This window comes from Candida jiufengensis (genome assembly GCF_024610255.1).
Source record: "Candida jiufengensis strain CBS 10846 chromosome Unknown scaffold5, whole genome shotgun sequence".
In the NCBI taxonomy this organism is placed as follows: domain Eukaryota; kingdom Fungi; phylum Ascomycota; class Pichiomycetes; order Serinales; family Debaryomycetaceae; genus Lodderomyces; species Lodderomyces jiufengensis.
Genome location: NW_026261558.1, coordinates 907382 through 929529, shown reverse-complemented (window position 1 = coordinate 929529; position 22148 = coordinate 907382). Strand labels below are relative to the sequence as shown.

At 27.4% G+C, this 22148-nt stretch overlaps 6 protein-coding genes across 6 annotated transcripts; 4 read left to right on the top strand and 2 right to left on the bottom strand. All coding sequences in view use genetic code 12, as the record gives it.

Annotated features, from left to right (window-relative positions):
- Positions 1 to 621: 621 nt before the first annotated feature.
- KGF54_001822 (uncharacterized protein) lies at positions 622 to 2319 on the top strand (the record flags this gene model as incomplete). Its single annotated transcript, XM_051762234.1, has 1 exon — positions 622 to 2319. The coding sequence occupies one exon, from the start codon at positions 622 to 624 to the stop codon at positions 2317 to 2319; it is 1698 nt and encodes a 565-aa protein (XP_051621360.1).
- Positions 2320 to 2507: 188 nt separating this feature from the next.
- KGF54_001821 (uncharacterized protein) lies at positions 2508 to 4274 on the bottom strand (the record flags this gene model as incomplete). The annotated part of the gene is made up of 1 exon (XM_051762233.1): positions 2508 to 4274. The coding sequence occupies one exon, from the start codon at positions 4272 to 4274 to the stop codon at positions 2508 to 2510; it is 1767 nt and encodes a 588-aa protein (XP_051621359.1).
- Positions 4275 to 5039: 765 nt separating this feature from the next.
- On the top strand, positions 5040 to 5471 carry KGF54_001820 (uncharacterized protein; the record flags this gene model as incomplete). The annotated part of the gene is made up of 1 exon (XM_051762232.1): positions 5040 to 5471. One exon carries the CDS (start codon positions 5040 to 5042, stop codon positions 5469 to 5471), a length of 432 nt encoding a protein of 143 aa, XP_051621358.1.
- Positions 5472 to 6684: 1213 nt separating this feature from the next.
- KGF54_001819 (uncharacterized protein) lies at positions 6685 to 8588 on the top strand (the record flags this gene model as incomplete). Its single annotated transcript, XM_051762230.1, has 2 exons — positions 6685 to 8485; positions 8581 to 8588. The coding sequence occupies 2 exons, from the start codon at positions 6685 to 6687 to the stop codon at positions 8586 to 8588; spliced, it is 1809 nt and encodes a 602-aa protein (XP_051621357.1).
- Positions 8589 to 8600: 12 nt separating this feature from the next.
- SPO75 (Spo75p) lies at positions 8601 to 11108 on the bottom strand (the record flags this gene model as incomplete). The annotated part of the gene is made up of 1 exon (XM_051762229.1): positions 8601 to 11108. One exon carries the CDS (start codon positions 11106 to 11108, stop codon positions 8601 to 8603), a length of 2508 nt encoding a protein of 835 aa, XP_051621356.1.
- A 5577-nt stretch (positions 11109 to 16685) lies between these two features.
- Positions 16686 to 21197, top strand: CDR3 (Cdr3p; the record flags this gene model as incomplete). Its single annotated transcript, XM_051762228.1, has 1 exon — positions 16686 to 21197. The coding sequence occupies one exon, from the start codon at positions 16686 to 16688 to the stop codon at positions 21195 to 21197; it is 4512 nt and encodes a 1503-aa protein (XP_051621355.1).
- Between the last annotated feature and the right edge of the window lie 951 nt (positions 21198 to 22148).

The following is a 22148-nucleotide window of genomic DNA, read 5'->3' as shown; positions in this document are numbered from 1 at the left end:
TTTTGAGCTTTACGCTTGAAATAAGTATACAAGTTTGGCTTGGATTCTGTTATATAGAAATTTTTTAAATTTAATACATTATATTACCAAATTCATACTTAGAAAAGGTCTTTTTGATACCAAAGTACTAAATTCCAATGTAACTTCATTTTATAGGGTTTTATTAAATATTAATAATGTAACTTAAATTTGTCGTAGCTGCAAAAAATATTAAATAACTCCAAAAACTTTTAAACTTTTAGCACATTTCTTTTCATGATCATCAATATTTTTTTATTGATGACAATCAATTAATATACATTAGAACTAAAGCGTATATAGATTTAGAAAACTATCACCGAATTTCATCAGAATGTTTTAAAACAAGAACAGTTCCAAAAAATAGTTCAATTGAAAGTCCAATTTGGTGAATTGTTATCTCTTTCTGTTTTATTTTGTGTAACAAATAAACGTTATATCTCGATCTTCATAATTTTCTTATCTAATCAATTTATTCTATTATATTATATCTCTATTTGCTAGATACAATAAGTTTTTTAATAATGTATAAATTTTTGATATTCAAATGATAATTACGTATCAATTTATTTATACATGTATTATTCCTAAAAAGATTTAAAGATGCCCATCAATAATTCATCATCATTATCAATTGATCAAAATAATAGTTATAATAGTAATAATAATAATAATCAGCAGCCGCTAAAATCACCAAGATCAATTCATCAACATCATTTAAATAATTTAACACCAACAATTACAACAGATCCAAATGAAATTATACAAATTATATCAAATCAAGAAAAAAAAAATTATAGACTAGGAATAATTTTATTAATTATATCTATAGGATCATGGATAAGTGGTTTGGAATTAGTTAATGTAGTATTAAAAAGTGATGAATATAAAAAACCAGTTTTATTTGCAATTATTACGGGGTCTTGTTTTATGTTGAATTTTTTACCTGATTTATTATTAATTTTCAAAAGGAGGAAGAAGAAGACAGCTACTCAACAACAACCACTGAATAATAAGAAGAAAGTAAAAGAAACTCAACCATTACTAATAAATCCTCATGAAAATTTGGAGAAATTAATGGATGAAATTGAACCAATGTCATGGAAAGAAATTATAATACTAGCTTTTCAAATTGCTATAATTTATTTTTTATATAATTTATTCGCAATGGAAGCTTTACAATTTACATCAGCTTCAAATCAAACAGTTATTGGATCAACAACTTCTGTATTTACTTTAATTATTGGAATATTTTTAAAAACTGAAAAATTTTCTATAAAGAAAGCCATTTGTGTTGTTGTGAGTTGTTTAGGTGTTAGTTTAGTTAATTTAAGTTCATCATCATCAAAAAGTAATAATGGATATAAATATGAACCTAAAAATCCCAAACTTGGTAATTTATTAGCATTATTTGGTGCTTTATTATATGCATTCTATTTATTGATAATGAGAATAAAATGTGGGTCCGGTAATAAAACTACTAATGAAAGAAGATTATTCGGATATGTTGGTATCATAACATTTATAATGGGTATACCTTTATTATATGTTTTAAATTATTTTAATATTGAAAAATTTGATTTCCCTCCACCTAATAATACTATATTGGCTAGTATTTTGATTAATGGAACTTTTTCAGTTATATCTGATTTTACTTCGATATTAGCAATGTTATTGACTAGTCCCCTTGTTGTTTCATTGACATTAACAAGTTCTATCCCAATAACAATATTCATTGATTATATGGTATTAATATATAATCATGAACCAATCCATACAAATTTTATATACATTTTGGGGATATTATGCATAGTTGTTGCAGTATTATTAGTAAATATAAATATAACAACAGAAAATGAATTAATAGAAGAAGTTATAGAAGATGCATTGGAGAATGCAATAAATAATGATGAAATAATGTCACCAATATTAACACCATATTTAATGTCAAATAATTTAAATGGTAATAGTAATGGTTTAAATCCAGTAAGAACAAATCCACAACTGATAAAATCACCAATATCTATATTATTCACACCAACACCAAAATTAAATTCAACAAATTTATACAAATCAACATCTAATTTAAAAATTCCTATGAAAGTTACTGATTTTAATTTAAATGAAAATGATGAAAGTCCTCCAACTCATAATTCAAATCATCATCCTTCACTTTATAAAATTACTAATGATGAAGATACTTCAAGTTCAAGAAATAATAGTCAAAGAGATTTAACTAAGAAAAATTTGGTGATTTCTGGGGGTCAGCATCATAAATATTTTATACATCATGAAGAATAGTGCCTGTTATTTGTAACATTACACCAGCCTTTGATATAGCTTAATAGACTAAAAATTAAAACTACCAAAATATTGCATACTATACTTATTTATTTGTACACTTTTGAAAACTAATAGAAAATTTAGACAACCAAAATTTAAAAAAAATAATAAATAAATTGAATCTATTAATAACCAAATATAATCTATTAATCTCTATTAAGATTTGAATGTAATTTATGTTCTCTCATAAATAAAGAACTAACAACTCCCAAGGTAACAGTAGCAAAAGCAAAATAAAAAGCACCTCTACAACCACTTTCATAAGATGATCTAATTGCTTTTTGTACAGCTTTTGGAACAGTATTAATAAAATTCGTACTTTCCAAAGCTTCATTTATAATATCTTGTGCTTGTTTTGGATCTTTTACAATAGCATATATCTTTTTAGTTAATTGTTGAGCTAAAATATTTTGAAAAATTGCAGACGCAGCAGATACACCTAAAGTCGAACCAGTTGATCTAAAAGTATATTGTATGGAAGTAGTACATGCTTGATATTTGAAAGGAGTTGCTGCGATTAATGCTAATAATGTAATTGTTAAAATACATGAATAACCTAAACCTGAAGGAATCAATAATAAAAATTGTTGCCATGTTGGAATATCGGGAGTTATTGTTGTGATTTTATAAACTCCTAATATAGCTAATATTCCAGCAAATACGGTTAATTTATAATATTTTCCAGTATGTTTCATATAAAGTCCAGCTCCAACTGATCCCATAGATATACTGAATAAATTAGGTACTAATCTTAATCCATTTTCACTTGCTGACATATCCAAAACCGATGTATAATAAACAGGAACATAAAACATAGTAGCAAAAATACCCATAGTATAAAACCAATTAGTTAATGATGAAGCTAATACCGTTCTATTACCCAATAAATGAATAGGAATAATAGGTTCCTCACTAATGTAAGCTTCCACATAGATAAACCCACCCAAAAATATAGCACTTAATCCACATAAAAATAAAAATAATTTAGAAGTATATGCTATATCTCTTCCACCTAATGAAGCAGCAGTTAAAATAATCATTAATGCACTAATTAAACAAAAACTACCCAAAAAATCAACTCTTTTCAATTTTTGCCAAATATCTTGTCCATGTGCCCCCAAACCTGGTGAACCTTCAGGTAAATTTAAATTAAATTGAATAACAACTCCAACAATAATAGCCAATGGAATTTGTAATATAAATACATATTTCCAACCTAATGTATCAGCAATAATTCCACCTATAAATCCACCAGATGCTGATCCTAACCCAAAACAAATATTAGCTAATCCTTGGTATAAGCCTCTATCTCTAAGCGGAATTAAATCAGACATTGTCATTGTCCCCACAGAAGTTAATCCTGATCCACCCCAACCAGTAATAAATCTTCCAATAACTAACCATACTAAGGAATCAGTAACACATATAAAACAACCAATACCAAATAAAAAAGTACAACCCATTAATATAAATTTTCTACCAAAAATATCTGATAATTTTCCAAATATAGGTTGAAAAGCAGAACTACTTAATAAATAAGAAGTAGCAATCCATGAAATGTTTTTAATTTCTTTTAAATCACTTGCAATTAATGTTAATAATGTAGTAACAACAGTAGCATCTAATGCAGATAAATATGAAGCCATAAATAATGAAGAAACAACAGTATATAATTGAGCTTTTGGTAATGCATAACCACCATTTGGATCATCAATTTCATAATTTTCTGTTGTTGTAGGTGTTTCAGATTCTATTGATCCATAAGTATGAGATTTAAAAGAATCTTGAGAAATTAAAGTACCATCTTCAGCTGCTAATTCTGATGCTATTATACCTGAAGTTTCTGATGAAGGATCATGAATTATATTTGGATGTAAATGATGATGATTATTTGTTTTATTATCCTTTGTCATTCTTTATAAGTTTAAATGAATATATATATATGAACGATAGAACTATTAAATTGTTTGCAATAACATATAGACAAACAAGTAAATTTTTCAATATTTTTCAATATTGTAATATTTGTAATAATAATAATAAATTATTATTTATTTTGTGGCTTTTATTTAATTAAAGTTTAATACTTTATACATTTTGATTGATTTAAAATTATTCCGCTTTTCTTAATTTTAATGATAAGAAGAAAGTTTAGAATTAATACCGAAAGAGATTTAGGCGCTTTTTTATACTAGGTTAATAACTATTTCTAAGACCAAAATATATTACGTTAGATTATGAGGGACATTCGACTTAAACTAAGTGCTCGTTTTTTTTCCCTCTTAAACAGCAAAAATCTTGAATCTTTTATATTTGATCATTAATCTAGTAAGTCTAATTGTAAGAATTGTAAGAATACGTTGAACCGCGCGTGATACTTTATTTGGAAATTTTATACTTTTTGATTTAATTATCAAACCGATCAACGGGTTAAAAGTAATATGATCTTCTCAAGTATACTAAAAACAATTTAGAATTTACTCGATATGAGTAGTCAGTGACTGGATTCTAAAGAAAGTGTTCATCATCGATAAATTTAATTGATCTATTCAAATGGTTCAAATAGTTGGGGATAAAATTTAAATATGAAATCAATTTAAAAAAAAATTAAAAAAAGTAAACGCGTCTAATATCAAATCTTCTTCAAATAACAATCAATTAAACAATACTATCATACAATGTCATCGTCAATTAATATAACTAATGAAGAACTGTCCCCAAAAGTAGAAGTATCAGTACTACCTATGCATTTACAATACTCAGGACCAGCAAATACAAAAGAATATTTCACACCTTCAAAAACAAAAGAAACATTAAACGATGGAACAATAGTAGATACAGCTTATTTTAGAGGTTGTAGATTAATTGCAAAAGAAGTTACATTGGATCAAAATAAAATGGATGGTTTCATATTAGATAAATCAGAAGCATTAAGTAGAGATATTAATGAAGATGATGGAACAGAAACTATAAAAACCATAAAAAATTATGCTTCAATTGCATTTTTTAATAAATTAACATTATATGGTCATGATTCTGAAATTGAACTGAGTAATCAATGGTCTTTAATACCTGAGTTTATAGAAATAAATAATATAATACATGAATAAAAAGAATTTTTGCCAATTTTGACAATTTCCGCATCTTAAGCTTTGTCTTCTTGAAAAATCTCAAAAAATTGGCGTATTAAATCCGTATTTAATTGATTTTCTTAATTTACTTTCGAAAATTTATCTTGGTGACTTTTTCTGTTCATCTTTGTTCACCCATTTATTATTCCTACCAAGTAAATATTTTACGGTATACAATTGTATATAAACTTTGATGATCTCGTAATTATAATATGCCAAAGATATCATTAACTCACTGTGCTTAAACAGAAATCCAAATCTGAAACATCCAAGTGGTAGCTTAACAAAGATATACGAGAGTGGACTAAATTTCAGATTTAACATTAATGCCTACACCTTTTTCTCTTCATATCCTTCAAAGCTATTTCAGTTTTAGACTTACCTAATAAAAGTGTTGATGAGGTTGTTCTCGGTGTCTTTTACTTTAAAGTCAATGAAGTAACATTCAATTTCTAGAATTGTCTGCCAATATAAACCATACGCTTGATTTTCATTACTCTTTCAAATAATGGAGCTATCTTATTATTCATAACAGACAACGAAACCAACAAATCGAAAAGTCAAAATTCCCAAAATATGCGGTAATTAAAGGATTTTACATTGATAAATTTATCTTGAACTCGCAAACTCCTCTTTATTCGCAAAATTCCTTGACAGGTCTCATTAAAAAAGTTTATTTAAAACTAGACTCATATCCTCCATTTTTTACAGAAGAATATTTTCGATCAAGTAAAAACTAGGTATAAGATACTACCTTCAGCTTCAAGTTCGATATTAATGACTTGGTTAAAACAAGTGCATGCTTGTGGTCAACTGAATCATTGAAAACTGTGATTGACAAAATTAATTTAATTGAGTAAACAATTAAAAGTTGGGAGAATCGAAGATTTAAAAAAAAAAGAATTAAAAGCTAATTATAGATTTTGTACAGAATTGGAATTTAGAGCGTACAATTGTGGTAGAATAAAATCGTATAGCAACTTTTACCCCATGCAGATTTTCAGAAATAATCAAAAGTGTCATTCAAACATTAAATTCCAGATTTTAACGGCTTTTATCGTAAATAGTTAGCGATGTTTTTGTAAGAATCGCTTGGAATTTTTAGCCCAATAGTAATAAAAATTGTATCTGAGCCGCATTGTTATATCTTCATAGTTTTTATTTTCTTGACTGTATCTCTTAGGAAAAGACTATGAATGATTTATTCATTGAAAGTGATGAGGAAATAGATATACAAGAACCACCATTGAAGAAACAAAGAGTTGAAGATGAGAAGGACGTTTCAGATTTGGATTCATTGAGTGATTCAGATTTTGAAGATGTCTTTTTGCAACCTTTACAACAACATTCGTCACTGGGTATTACTCCACAATCAGAATTTAATATATCAATTCAATCTATAGACAAAGAAAAGAGAGACAAATTAAGACAATTGATCAAGAAAAAACAACAAAGAATAAGCCTACATTATTTAAGTATTGTTTCATACATTTTGCATGCTAGGCAAAGGAATCAACTTTTGTCAAATAAAAAAATTCAGAAATCATTAAAAAATTTACTACCTGATTCATTTCTCAAGCATTATAAAAAGTACAAGAAACAACCAGATGATATCAAATTCATTTATATTTTAAAATATGTTATTAAATGGTTTAAAAAAAATTTCAAGTGGGATTCGAATGGTTTAAGAGTGTTAGGTTATTTACCAAAGAAATATAAATCAACCACGGATTTTTTCCCAAACAACTCAAAATGTATTGGTGATTCAAAGGATTTGTTACAAGTGATCAAAAAATTTCAACATAACAGAGATACTGGAGCCCAATTGTTTACTGCATTATTAAGAAGTTTAGGATTTGAAGCACGTCTTGTTTTTTCATTGCCAGTTTTAGATACTAAAAAGCAAACAAAATTACAGCCGAAACTTAATCAAAAAATCATAGAGGTGAATAAAGATAATGATTTATTATATCCTTATTTTTGGACTGAAGTCATTAATCCACAGGATCCATCTGAAGTTTTAGTTCTAGAAACACAAGCATTCCTCGAAGAGTCAAAACAATTAATTAGATTAAAGAAATATTATGGTAATGTTGGAAATTCATACACTGATGTTTTTGAACCAATAGCAAATCAATTTTGCCAAATGTCAATGCATTATGTTCTTAGTTTCACCAATGATAATTTGATTTTAGACGTTAGCTCCAGATACATGAAAAATATAGCATATAGATGGTTCAATAGACTAGACTTACGAACGGAGCTAGGGAGAGCTGCTTTGTTGATACAATCAGTCATCCGATCACTCAATTCCACCAAAATATATACTGATCAATTAAACTTAGAATTAGATAATCTCCGTTTGATTGCAATGGAGAATTATACAATACCTAAAACATATTCAGCAATGAGAAGGAGTCCCAATTTTATAACACCATCAACTTTGAGGTACAATGAAGTTATAATGCCTGGAGCAACCCCTATTAAAAAAATCAAGTTGGATAAATTGAAGGAACCTGTCTATTTCAAAAATTTTATAACTGTTGGAAAGTCAGAACAACAATGGAAATTTGTGGGAAGATCAATAAGACCAGAAGAAATTAACAAACCAATAAAATTGACAAAGGCAACGCCGAGGACAATCTACAACAAAAGAGTGTTCAATTTAAATAAAGAGACAAATCCAGAATTGAACAGTGTTAAATTATTTTCATTCGCACAAACTTGTCCATACATGAAATTAAAAGTAGAAGGTGATACAATACCAAGAAACAAATATGGAAATATTGAAATCTTTAGACCTAATATGATACCTGATGGTTGTATTTGGTTAAAATTATCGAATATAGAATCTATATTACTGAAAACATTTGCAAATTTCGTTCCAGTTGTTGTTGGTTTCGCATTCAAGTCAGGTCAGGCATACCCTGTTAAAGATGGTGTAATTGTGTTGAACAAAGATGAAGTTGGAATAAAAAAGCTATGGCTTTCTGGTAAGATTGAAGAACATAAGCAACTCCAGCAATTGAAACAATTACAACTATTGAAATCATGGAAAATGTTAATCAAAAGATTGGAAATCCAGAAGCGACTTAACGAAGATCACGGCTATTTATAATCGGGTGGTGCTTCTGAGACTATTATTTTCAAATTATTGAAGAACTTCCCTACAGTTGCTTGTGCACCATTTGTCTGTGTGGTTATTGTTTCATTCCTATCTTTGATATTTTGCAATTGGAAGTCAACAAATTTGTCAGGATCTCGTGGTAGCCAAACTGTTGGAGGCTCATATTTAAAAGCTGGATGAAGATATAACAAGTCATGATTAAAATCTGAATCAGAGCTTGTTGATACTGAGGTTTCATCGTCTTTATTCTCCTTATATATTTTGTCATTCAATATTGGTAAATTATAAAAATACGGTTTGTATCTATTATAAATTAATGTATTTGCAAAAATCGTGAAAAATAAAATCCAAGTCATTATCCAACCTTGAATTCTCATTGAATGAACACCTTTTGAATTTTTCAGTAAAAAGAAAACACCAATCAAACAACATTCAAGACAATATACCCCAGTATATAAATGCAATAATGCTATCGGATATAATTTACCCATGGTTTCTGAGGTATTAATATGACTGTAAACATACTTCAAAGCATATTTATAATATAATATTGATAAATTTAGGAAAAATATTATGAATACTGAAATCATGGGAGAAATGATAGAATATGAAATTCCAATAGTTGCGTATATTGAATACACGGCAAATGTTGTTCCCCATTTAATTTGTGGTAGTGTTGTAATCCTTTTAAATTTCTGTCTTGGTGTCAAATCAATTATCTTATACAATGAATTGCTCAAAATCAATTGTTTAATTCTCAAAAAATTGTCACCACAAAATGCAAATGCTCGAAGACAAATATATTGAAAGAAAAAAGTTGCAGATTTAGGTAAATTAGTAGCTAACAATATCGGTATTGATGTTGGTTGATCAATAATCTGTTTGAAAATTACAGTAACACTTGACAGAATTGTAACAACTAAAAATTGTTGTACGAATAAAAATGCAAAATACCATTTTTGTAAATCTAATTCAATTTCACTTCCTGTTGCTTTACCTTTAAAATATGTTAAAAACCTGAAAACGATCATTACAATTTGAGTAAGTATAGTAAGCAAAATTGAAGGCAAAAAACCAGATATTGTTTCTCTTGCTTCATCTGGAAACCAATTGATCCAATTAATAAAAGGTAATGACAGCGATGATATAGGTATCTGAGAAACCAACCCAATTAGTGATACAGGAATTACATAAAGTACAATTACACTGATGAATATGATAGTGACTAAGTACTTTTCAAATTTGCAAGCTATTCCATCTGTTCTTGATACATTGTTCCATATAACATCATTTGGATGTACTTCAATAATGGTCTTATCTAAACATCCTTGACTTTGAGATAGTAAGCATTGATTAGCTATACATGCACCTTGTTGATTCTCAAATTCAATAAATAATTTATTATGCTTTTTCAATTGGCAATTATATAATTTCAATTTCTCATCTTCAATTGCTATTTGGGAATTGTTCAATGTATACAAAGACCAATTTAACATGGAAACTCGCTTTTGAAAAAGGAAAAATCTTAACCATCCTGGAAGCTTAAACCTGATAGTTCTATCTATTTGTGGTATTTTCATCAAATTACAATATATTGGAGGGTAAAATTTTATATCATAAGTTCTTAAAAAAGTCTGAATTTCTGGACTGCCCCACCATTTTGATTTAGTCTTATAGTATTTTTTCAATGTTAATAATTGGGATAACTCAATATATTTTAATGCATCGTTTGCTTTTTCAACTTCGTTCTGAATTCTATCAAATTCGTAGACTTCCCAAATATTTTTGATCTCTCCTGGTATTAAACTAAATAACTCGTGAATGACATCTTTATTTTGTAAATATGGAGGTACATTAAAAATCATTAATGTTCTTGCCATTATTGACTTACTATGTGATTGTGACAATAAATATGATTGTTTTATTGCTACAAAACTTTGAAATTCATAAATCAATAACCAATGGAAGACTCCAATTGTTATTATCCCCATTATGAAATGAGCATTTAGCCTATAGACATTTGATCTTGCAATGTTGGATAAACTTAATTTATCTAAACCTGATGCACTAAATGATGAATCACCACCTGTAAAATTGATAGGAATCAATATAATCATATTCAAAGTACCAATGAATGAAAAAAATAAAGTTAATACTGATATAAATCTAATAAAGAAATAAGCATCCAATCCCAATGATAAAAAGGTGTTTATGCTACTTTTCAAAGTGGGTACAATCCATTTCAAAAATCCTCTTGGTAATACTTCCATTCTTTCATTAGTTGGAACACAGAAACATCTTGGTTGATATAAGAAATTGAAAATTGATCTTAATAAACAAAATAACGTCAATTGAATCGTACAAAAGCATATGGATGTAAATAAAGTTTTCATAAAAATGGGGAAATCGATACCTGATGATGAATGTGCTGAACCTGTCTGAGTTGTATTTAAAAATTTTGCAAAGGTTTCGGAATTAAAAAAATCCATATATGTTTTAGTTAATGTCTTGTAATCATTTTGTTGTGTATCGATTGACAGCATGAAAGAAGGTGGTGATTGGAAACTATCAGTAATTAAATTTGTTATGTTTAAATCTCAAGTTATCTTCAAAATTTTGCAACCATCTCAAAGCCAATTTTAAACAAAAATGGAACTCGAAATTTACATTTAAAACACCTCGAAAACCGTTAAAATGTCCTTTAAACTTTGCTAATTGCTCCACAATTTACTCTTGGTCTTTGTGGGTACTTTCAACTTATATAATTGCCAAATTTCAATGATGTTTCAGAGTTCGATATTCGTTTATTTGTATGTAAGCTATAAAGGATGTGTACTTACCGGGCTCGTTTTTGTCTATAAAATATCCCAGATAGTTTAGTGGCTAGAATTACCGTTTGTCGCATGGTAGACCAGGGTTCAATTCCCTGTCTGGGAGCTTTCCACAATCTGAACAGTTTTTTTTGCTCAAGATTCCTATCACGAATTTATCGCTAATATATAGAGTAAGATCTTTTTTGCTCTTCGACATTTTTGATTGAAGTGAGCAGCTATGACTTTGTCAGCACTACAACAACTCTTGAAAATTTAACTAGTTCAATTCATAGTTGAAACATCTAAGTTCCAAGTGAGAGAATTACAACGCAAAATTTTACACCGAGATATAATTGCATCTTCAAAATCATCATTATTGGCAGCATCTATGTAACTGAAATAGTTACTGTGAATACAAAATATTGCTCGATTCTAATGCACATCAAGAATGAAATCTGAAACACTCAACTTACGTTTTTCTCAATCTTGAAGTCTCAAACTTTATTTAAATCTGGTTGATATGTTGGATATCAGTTATCAACATTAGGAGAATTTTCTGTTATGAACTCAAGCGTCTGAGTTAGGGAACTAACATTACCCACTCATTAAATATTTTTCAAGTCTATATTTCTTTTGTGCTAAGAGCGACGCACACTTACAGCATAATGTCAATTTTGAGGACAAACTAAAGCTTCTGAAGAAGTCAGCCTATAACTATACTAAAAATATCTTGAGCAAGAAAAAGCGCAAATGGTTTAGTGGTAAAATCCAACGTTGCCATCGTTGGGCCCCCGGTTCGATTCCGGGTTTGCGCACTTCTTTGTATTCTCTGTTTTTTTTTTCACCCAAATTTTTCGATATATGCAAATACGAATAAGTTATTATCTATTGTAGACATGCAGTTGTTGAGCTATGCAATTTTTTATTGGTCTTTGTGATTGGTTTGCTTATTTTAAAAGGCAGCAAATTCTCAGGATGATCATAGTCAAAGCGTTAATATACGCCGCCCACGAGTGAGCTTCAGTTACCATAAAGTCGATTCTCATTACTCTCATATGTTTCAGGAATATTTCAGTAAAGACAAAGGATGCTAAAATTAGATAAGGGCAGTGGTATAATTAATAAAATCGAGAGATAAGGTTTAAATGCGATAACAGCAACGTAAATCAGAATTAATGGCATTTCAATATATCAACTTAACAATTCACTTTTTGCAAAGTGCAGAAGTTATCAATTCAACAAACAATAAAACATGGGATGGCTTTTGCTTCGAAACAATTGTGTGAGTGGCTTATGAACTATAATCAGTTATTTAACAATAGTTTGAATATGCGGACATGTCTCCCAATAAACTCGTTGATTCAATAACCGTGGAAATATAAAACAATAAAAAAGCGTTGAAAGGCTTTGAAATTTGAAACATTGTTCTTTTTAGAGGGCTTTGTAGTTTGCAACGTTTTTTTTTTGCATGTTTTACAAATTGCAATTAAGGGGCTATTTTTATCAACTAAAATGTTGAGTGTAGATTACAGACTAATGACTCTTCGCTAGGTTATCATATGATTGATTAGTACAAGACTTAATAACATTACATTTGAATAAAGTAAAAGCTCCTACGGTATGGTTATCAGTTCCATTACAAAAATAGAACAACAAACAGAATAAAAAAAATAAATAGTATAAATCGGTTTTGGTTGTAAAAAGGTATGAAAATTTAACTGAATTTTATGAATAAGTTTTCTCCCTCTCAAACTTAGTTTATTTCTTTATATTCAGCAAGTTAGATGGACATTTGATAATCAATAAACATATGAAGTATTGAAGAAAAACAAACTATGGATTTTAAAAGCCACTCTTCGTCTAATTGCAAACAGCTGATGTACCAATTATTTAATTACACTTTCAAAATTTATATTGTTTTCAATCGTAAGTTTATTTCGTTTGTCATTGACTATGGCAGGTAAATTGAAATTTTGTTCAATAATTGTATGGTGTTGCTTGTTGTATTTCTGCATGCATTATTTTAGAACAAACAATGGATTTGGTAGTATACAATAAGTCTATTCAAAAAATTTACAAGTCTACTATCAACGAAAATTGTTTAAGAATTTATATAATATATGGATGGAAAGGAAATTTGAATTGAAAGTTTTTTAATCGGATAAATTACTAACACTCGCATAAACCAATTCTGAAACACGGGTAAATTTACCAAGTTTGAAACTCGTGTGACTTAAAATTTACCCATTTTGTTCAAAAAGAAATGAAAATCAAATTTGTTTTGTTAGTTTTGTTTCAGTTAATTTGAAATATTAGACTATATAATTTAATTACCTTAAATTGCAAATTAATATAAATTTAAAATAATACTAATAATAATAAAAAATTTGTTTTTGCTTTGTGTTATGAATTTATACATTATACATGAGTAACACAAAAGTAATATTACTCCACTTTAATTTGATTTTATTATACGCAAATTAAATATTTAAATAAAAATAATAATAAACGAGAAGAGCCATAAATATCAAAATTGATCGACCTAAAATATTGGACTTAAAAAGTCCGAATATTGAGAAGAAAGCATTGCGTATATTTAAGTCACAATATTTTACAATACAATTTAACAAAATCTTGATCTATTAAACTTTTAAGGAGATTTATCAAACGATTAGAAATATTAAAGATCAAGATATAATAAATTAATAAGAATTATCTAATCAATTTATAATATCCCTTTAATCTATAATAAATTAATCCCTTTTCTCGTACCTGAAATAGTAGTAAAACATGGAGTTAATTTTGCTTTTATATGATTTATATTTACTGAAGATTTAAAGCCTTTGTAGTTTTACCCCACCTTTAAACGTAGAATCCGAAATTTTCAAAACGGTTCTAATATACTTCATAATTTCATACTAAATGACAATCCTCGCATCATTTATTGTTTATTTCTGAACAGTTGTTTCTTTTCTTTATTGAAGTCTAATTTAAATGATTTTATGGCTATGTTTTGTTTTTTACGATAAGCTTTAATTGATGTCAAAATAAATATATTAAATTAATAGAAACGTTTGTAAATTTCGAATAGATAATGAAAATCATAGGTCAGCTCAAAAATGAACTATTTGCCGTTGTAACCAAGTGAAAAACGACGAGAACGACAGTCTAACTGTATGGTTGATTTGATGTAGTTAAGATAAAATTAATAATATACCATAACTCAATACGTTTAAATTGATTTGTTTCTAGCAATGAATAAATTTCTAAAAATAACTTTTCGAAATTATTCTTTGTTTGATTTTGCTCATTATTGTTTAACCTTTCAAAATAATGGCTTTGATTTTAAAACCACCATATCATCAATTCATATATTTTTTCTTGAATCAAAAGCACTAAGTTTTTTAAATAAAAAACTTCTATTTCATTCGTACTAAAATTGAAATTTGCCTTTTTTGATTTTTGTTGCCGTAGTAAGCTTAATTGTTTCTTTTTTTTATTTCTTGAGTATTAAATTAAATTAAATTAAAATTAAAATTAAAGTTAAGCATAAAATATAAAAATATTTAAGAAATTATACATACTAATAAAATTAATAAATCAATAAATAATAAATTACTTAATTAAGAAACTTAATAGTATTATGTAATACTACTAACAAATATTATGTAATATTATATATAATACTTTCTTCTATTACATTGTACAAAATATAAAAGAAGATTTGATTCAAATTACAACTTTGAAATTTGAAACATTTGTAATTAATAGTAAATTAAGATTAGGAAACCTATCAAAAAGCTTAGATAGTGAATAAGACAAAACAAGGAGTACTCAGTTCATGAATTAATTAAGAAATTCTACCCTCAGTAAGATATTTTAACTTAAAACAAATAGTTGAACATTAATCGTAAAAAATGGTCAGAGACATCATTAAAATATTTATTTACAACTTTACGAAATCCTTTTAAATAATATGAAGTTGATTTGTTTTTTAAAATACACTTTATGCAAAGTATCCATATATGTCAAAATCTGGAATTAAAATTTTGAAAACTTAATTCGAGTTCAAACAATTGAGCATTATTCCAAATCCATAGTTTTTGAAAGTTTTGGTGAAAAAGCAATTGGATAAACAATGGAAATTTGAAAACTTTAGAGTTTGTTTATACAATTAAGCATTTAGCTGTATTATTTTTATAGGTTATTAGCCATTATCTTACATTATTAGTTTCTACTTCTGTTGACTTTTGAATTGTTTGAAATGATATTTTAAAATAATAAAATAATATAAAAATTAATTTAAGTTAATAATAAAAAAATTAAAAAATAAATTATAAAACGTATTTAATTTCTATTGTATATTACATAATCAGATAGTAGTAATATTACATAATCATTACTACTATAATTCCCTTGAATTTCTAATTTTAGTGTTTTGTGTAATTTATTTTATTTTTTATTTATTTTTTATTTTGTATTTTTTTATTTTTTATTTTTTTTTTATTTATTTTTTTATCATTCAATTTGGAAATTTTATTTTACTTTAGTATATTAATAAATTAATATCATCAAATTTAAAAGTTATATATATTTATACTAATTCATTTCAAATTTCTTATTCAAAAAATATAAGTTGGGATCTTTTCACATATCTCAAATCTCATTTCATCATTATAATATTCATTCTATTTTTAGATTTATAAGATTCATTATTTATTTCAATTCAAAAGAAACAGAAAAAATTAAATTTTTTTTCTACTTTTAAATCAAATTTTTTTTTTCATACCCCACTCAATCAAAATTTATTTAAATCATTGAATCTTGAATAGAAAATTTATTCAACTTTCAAGATCAATTTATTACCACTATCATTAATATTTTTACATTTTAAACGTCATAAATAGGTAAACAGTTTTATCGTATATCATCAAAGCCATTTCAAGATTTTGTGTATTAACGTTAATATAAAATTTATTTTCATTAAACTACAATTACAATATCTTAAATTTCGGAACTTGAAGTATTTGTATTCATATCAAAATCCTACACTTCATTATCAATCAAGTTCAAAATTAATTAAATCATAATATCCATTAGATCACTATTTTGCATTGAAATATAATACATCAAAATTCATAGAAGAAAAATTAATTTTGTTTTAATTTTTTTTTATTTGTATTAGGAAATTTCGCTACCTTTTTCAATAATTTTACAACCAAAATTTCATTCATAATTATACAATCACAATAAATGAAAGAGACGAAAGGTCAACCATATACCGGTTACTATACTGGTAGAAAACCCGAAGGTCAACCTTATTATGGTTATTATTCAGGTTTTAATAAAAGCGCATCAGCTCAAATTCATCATTTAGCTAAAACTATAACGACTCAAGGTCAATCATATTTTGATGAATCTATTTTTACTAGACAAAATACTCAAATAAATACACCTCATGGAGTAAATCCAATTTTTGATAAAACCGATCCTACTTTAGATCCAGAATCACCTAATTTCAGTTCAAAAAGATGGGTTCAAAATATGTGGAGATTATATCAAAGTGATTCAGAATATTATAAACCTGGTAAATTAGGTGTTGCTTATAAAAATTTGAGAGTTTATGGTGATGCTATAGAAAATGATTATCAAACTACTGTTTCAAATGGTATTTTTAAATCAATAAAACATTTCATAAATAAATTTAAAAAGGAATCTGAAGATTATACTTTTGATATTTTGAAACCAATGGAAGGATTAATTAAACCAGGTGAAGTAACAGTTGTGCTAGGTAGACCAGGTGCAGGATGTACAACTTTTTTAAAAACTATAGCATGTCATACAGAAGGTTTCAAAGTAGCAGACGGATCAATAATTTCATATGATGGTATAACACCAGAAGAAATTAAAAAAAATTTAAGAGGTGAAGTTGTATACTGTGCAGAAACTGAAACTCATTTTCCAAATTTAACTGTTGGTCAAACCTTGGAATTTACTGCATTAATGAAAACTCCTAGAAATAGACCATTGGGAGTTTCAAGAGAAGATTATGCTAAACATATCGTTGATGTTGTTATGGCAACTTATGGTTTATCACACACAAAAAATACAAAAGTTGGTAATGATTTTGTTAGAGGAGTATCAGGAGGTGAAAGAAAAAGAGTTTCAATTGCTGAGGTTTCATTGGTGCAGGCATCAATTCAATGTTGGGACAATTCAACTCGTGGTTTAGATTCAGCAACAGCTTTAGAATTTATAAGTTCATTAAAAACATCAGCTTCTATATTAAATGATACTCCATTAATTGCTATATATCAATGTTCTCAAGATGCTTATGATTTATTCGATAAAGTCATAGTTATGTATGAAGGTTATCAAATTTTCTTTGGTTCAAGTCAAAGAGCCGCAATATATTTTCAAAAAATGGGATTTGTTTGCGAAGAAAGACAAACAACACCAGATTTTTTAACCTCTATAACCAATCCAGCAGAAAGAATAGTTAAACCCGGTTTTGAAAAAATTGTACCAAGAACTCCAAAAGAATTTTATAGATATTGGAGAAGATCACCAGAAAGACAAGCATTATTAGAAGAAATTGATGAATATTTAGATAATTGTGAAAATTATGACCAAAAACAAGAAATTTTTGACGCTATGCTTGCTAAAAAATCTAAGAATGCTGATAAAAAATCTCCATATACTGTTTCTTTACCAATGCAAGTACGTTATATAATGAAGAGAAATTGGGATAGAATGAGAGGTGATCCTTCAGTACCTGTTTTGACTCTTGCTGGTAATATTGCTATGAGTTTAATTTTAGCTTCAGTTTTTTATAATTTAAAACCAAATACTGGTTCGTTTTATTATCGTACAGCTGTTATGTATTATTCATTATTATTTAATGCTTATAGTTCAGTATTGGAAATTTATACAATTTATGAAGGTAGACCAATTGTTCAAAAACATAAAGAATATGCATTATATCCACCAATGGCTGATGCAATTGGATCAATATTTGGTGATTTACCTTTAAAATTAATAACTAGTATTTTATTCAATTTAATTTTATATTTCATGGTCAATTTTAAAAGAGAGCCTGGTGCTTTCTTTTTTTATTTATTAATTAATTTTTTATCAACATTAATGATGTCACATTTATTTAGGACAATTGGTGCTTATACAAGAACTTTAGCTGAAGCAATGACTCCTTCATCAATTTTACTTTTTGCTATGAGTACTTTCACTGGTTTTGCAATTCCAATTACATATATGCTTGGATGGTGTAAATGGATTCATTGGATAAATCCATTAGCATATGCCTATGAAGCTTTAATTTCAAATGAATTTCATGGTAGAACTTTTGAATGTTCTTCATTTGTTCCATCAGGTTTTGGTTATCCAACCTCGGGTAATTCGGTTGTCTGTGCGTCCATAGCGGCTATACCTGGAAGTTATTTTGTTGATGGTGATCTTTATATTCAAACAGCTTTTAGCTATTATTGGAGACATGCATGGAGAGATTTTGGTATATTATTGGCATTTGTTGTATTTTTATTTTTAACTACAATTATCTGTGTTGAATATTCAAGAGCAAGCAGATCAAAGGGAGAAATTTTAGTATATCGTAAAAAGCATATAAAAAAATTGAGATCAGAAATTGAAGATGAAGAAGCATATATGGAAAATCAAAAAATGCATGCACTTGAATTTAGTGGTTCAACTGAATTTTCAGATTACTCCTATGATTATGTTGATCGTAAAATTTTGGAAACTTCAAATGTTTTCCATTGGAAAAATTTAACATACACTTTAAAAGTAAAAGGGCAAGAAAGAACTATTTTGAATGACATTGATGGTTGGGTCAAACCTGGTGAAGTTACTGCTTTAATGGGTGCTTCTGGTGCTGGTAAAACTACATTATTAAATGCATTAAGTGAAAGATTAACCGTTGGTGTTATTACTAATGGTTCAAGAATGGTCAATGGCTGTCAATTAGATAATGCATTCCAAAGATCAATTGGTTATGTCCAACAACAAGATTTACATTTAGAAACTTCAACAGTAAGAGAAGCTTTAAGATTTAGTGCATATTTAAGACAACCAAATGAAGTTCCAAGAGCAGAAAAAGATATATATGTTGAAAAAATTATTGAATTAATGGAAATGGAACAATATGCAGAAGCAGTTGTTGGAGTTCCAGGTGAAGGATTAAATGTCGAGCAAAGGAAAAGATTAACAATTGCAGTTGAATTAGTTGCAAGACCAAAATTATTATTATTTTTAGATGAACCAACTTCCGGTTTGGATTCTCAAACTGCATGGTCAATTTGTAAATTGATCAGAAAACTAGCAAATCATGGTCAAGCAATATTATGTACAATTCATCAACCTTCATCCATATTGTTAGAAGAATTTGATAGATTATTATTTTTAAGAGCAGGTGGAGAAACTGTCTATTTTGGAGAATTTGGATATAATTGTAAAACTTTAATCAATTATTTTGAAAGAAATGGTGCACCAAAATGTCCACCAAATGCAAATCCTGCTGAATGGATGTTACATGTTATTGGAGCAGCACCTGGTTCACAAGCAAATCAAGATTATTTTGAAGTTTGGAGAAATTCAAAAGAATATAAATTAGTTCAAGAAGAATTACATAGATTGGAATATGATCATCAAGGTGAAAAAACTGTTTATGATGATGAACCAGATTCAAAACATTCTTATGCATCACCAATTTGGACACAATATTATTATGTTTTAAAAAGATTATTTCAACAATATTGGAGAACTCCATCATATATTTATTCAAAATTTGCAATGGCTATATTGTGTTCATTATTTAATGGTTTTACATTTTATAAATCAAAGAATACAATGCAAGGTTTACAAAATCAAATGTTATCAATTTTTATGTTATTTGTTATTATAACAACAATAGCTCAACAATATGTTCCAATGTTTGTTTCTCAAAGAGATTTATATGAAGCCAAAGAAAGACCAGCTAAAACATTCTCATGGCTTGCATTTATATTAGCTCAAATTACAGCTGAAATTCCTTATCAAATTGTTGCAGCTGCGTTATCCTTTTTTTCATGGTACTATCCAGTTGGAATGTATAGAAATGCAGGACATGATTTACATGCAAGAGGAGCATTAATGTGGTTAAGTATGACATTATTATTTATTTATAGTTCAACATTGGCACAAATGTGTATATCTTTTAATCAATTAGCAGATAATGCAGCAAATGGTATATCAGTTTTAATTACAATATGTATGACATTTTGTGGTGTTATTGCAACAAAGGATTTTATGCCAAGATTTTGGATTTTCCTTTATAGGTTTAATCCATTTACTTATTTAGTAAGTTCAATGTTATCAATTGGAATTGGAAATTCAAGAGTTAGATGCTCAGAAAAAGAATTGATACATTTCCCACCACAAAATCCAGGTATACAAAAATGTAAAGATTATATGGGAGCATATATTTCAATAGCTGGTGGATACTTAACTAATCCTGAAGCAACAGATAATTGTACATTTTGTAGAATGGATACAACTAATCAATTTCTAAGTTCATTAAGTATATCAATACATAATTATGGTAGAGATACTGGTGTTTTCATTGCTTTTATTGTTTTTAATATGATTATGACAGCTTTCTTATATTGGTTATTTAGAGTTCCAAAAGGTTCTAGAGCTAAAAATAATAATTGGTTTGCAAGATTAACATTTCATAATGGTTACAACGATCAAGCTTAATGACATTTTTTATTTATGATAAAACGTTACTTTATTTTTCATTTTTTTGTTTTATTTAAAAGATAAAAGTTATATTATTATATTAAATTATATAGGATATTATATTACAATATAAATTACAAGTTATTATACCCTTTTTAATTAAAGATATTAATCAACAATTGTAAAGAGATATAGAAAATATACACTTCGTCGTGGAGTCCAGCAAAATTTCAGCAATTTTCAGCTTCTTCTCAAATTATGATTCCAAGTAATTTAATTCTTAAATGCCGCATAATCTAGTTTTTTAACAATTGGTCCTATAGTGTAGTTGGTTATCACATTCGGTTTTGATTAATATAGTCAAAAATTCCGGATAACTTCAGTTCGAATCTGGATAGGACCTTACAGTAGCTGTATATATTTGTTTTTTTTCGTTTTCGTTTTGTATGCTGGTAGGAATGAAGAATGTAATTTCTATAGGTTCTGTCAGAGTTTGATTTAGAGGCACTGAAAACCTTTTCAATTTTTTGTTTGAATGCTACTTTGTTTGCCGCTCAAATTAGTGTTTAATTATTTTTTTGATAAGTTGAAAAAATTACCTCCTAACATATTAAACCTCAAAGTAGACCTGCAAAGTTTTGTTTATTATACATTCAAAAGCTATATCAAAACACAACAAAATCTCATCAGCCAGCCATCTGTTTTGATTGATTATGTAGGCTAATTTTACATATAGGCTAAAAATTAATGAATGATGAAATGGTTGTCAATTCAACCATTTATTAAACTACCAAAATTGGATTTTTTTTGTTTTGATTTTTCATTTTGTGATGTTTTTCTTTTTGCAAAATTTAGATCAACTATACAAATATTTACAAGTAAGTAAGTTATGATAGTAAACAATTTGAACTTGGTTGTTAAGATGAAATGTAAATGCTGGTTTATTGAATAAAAATTGGGGTTTTGATG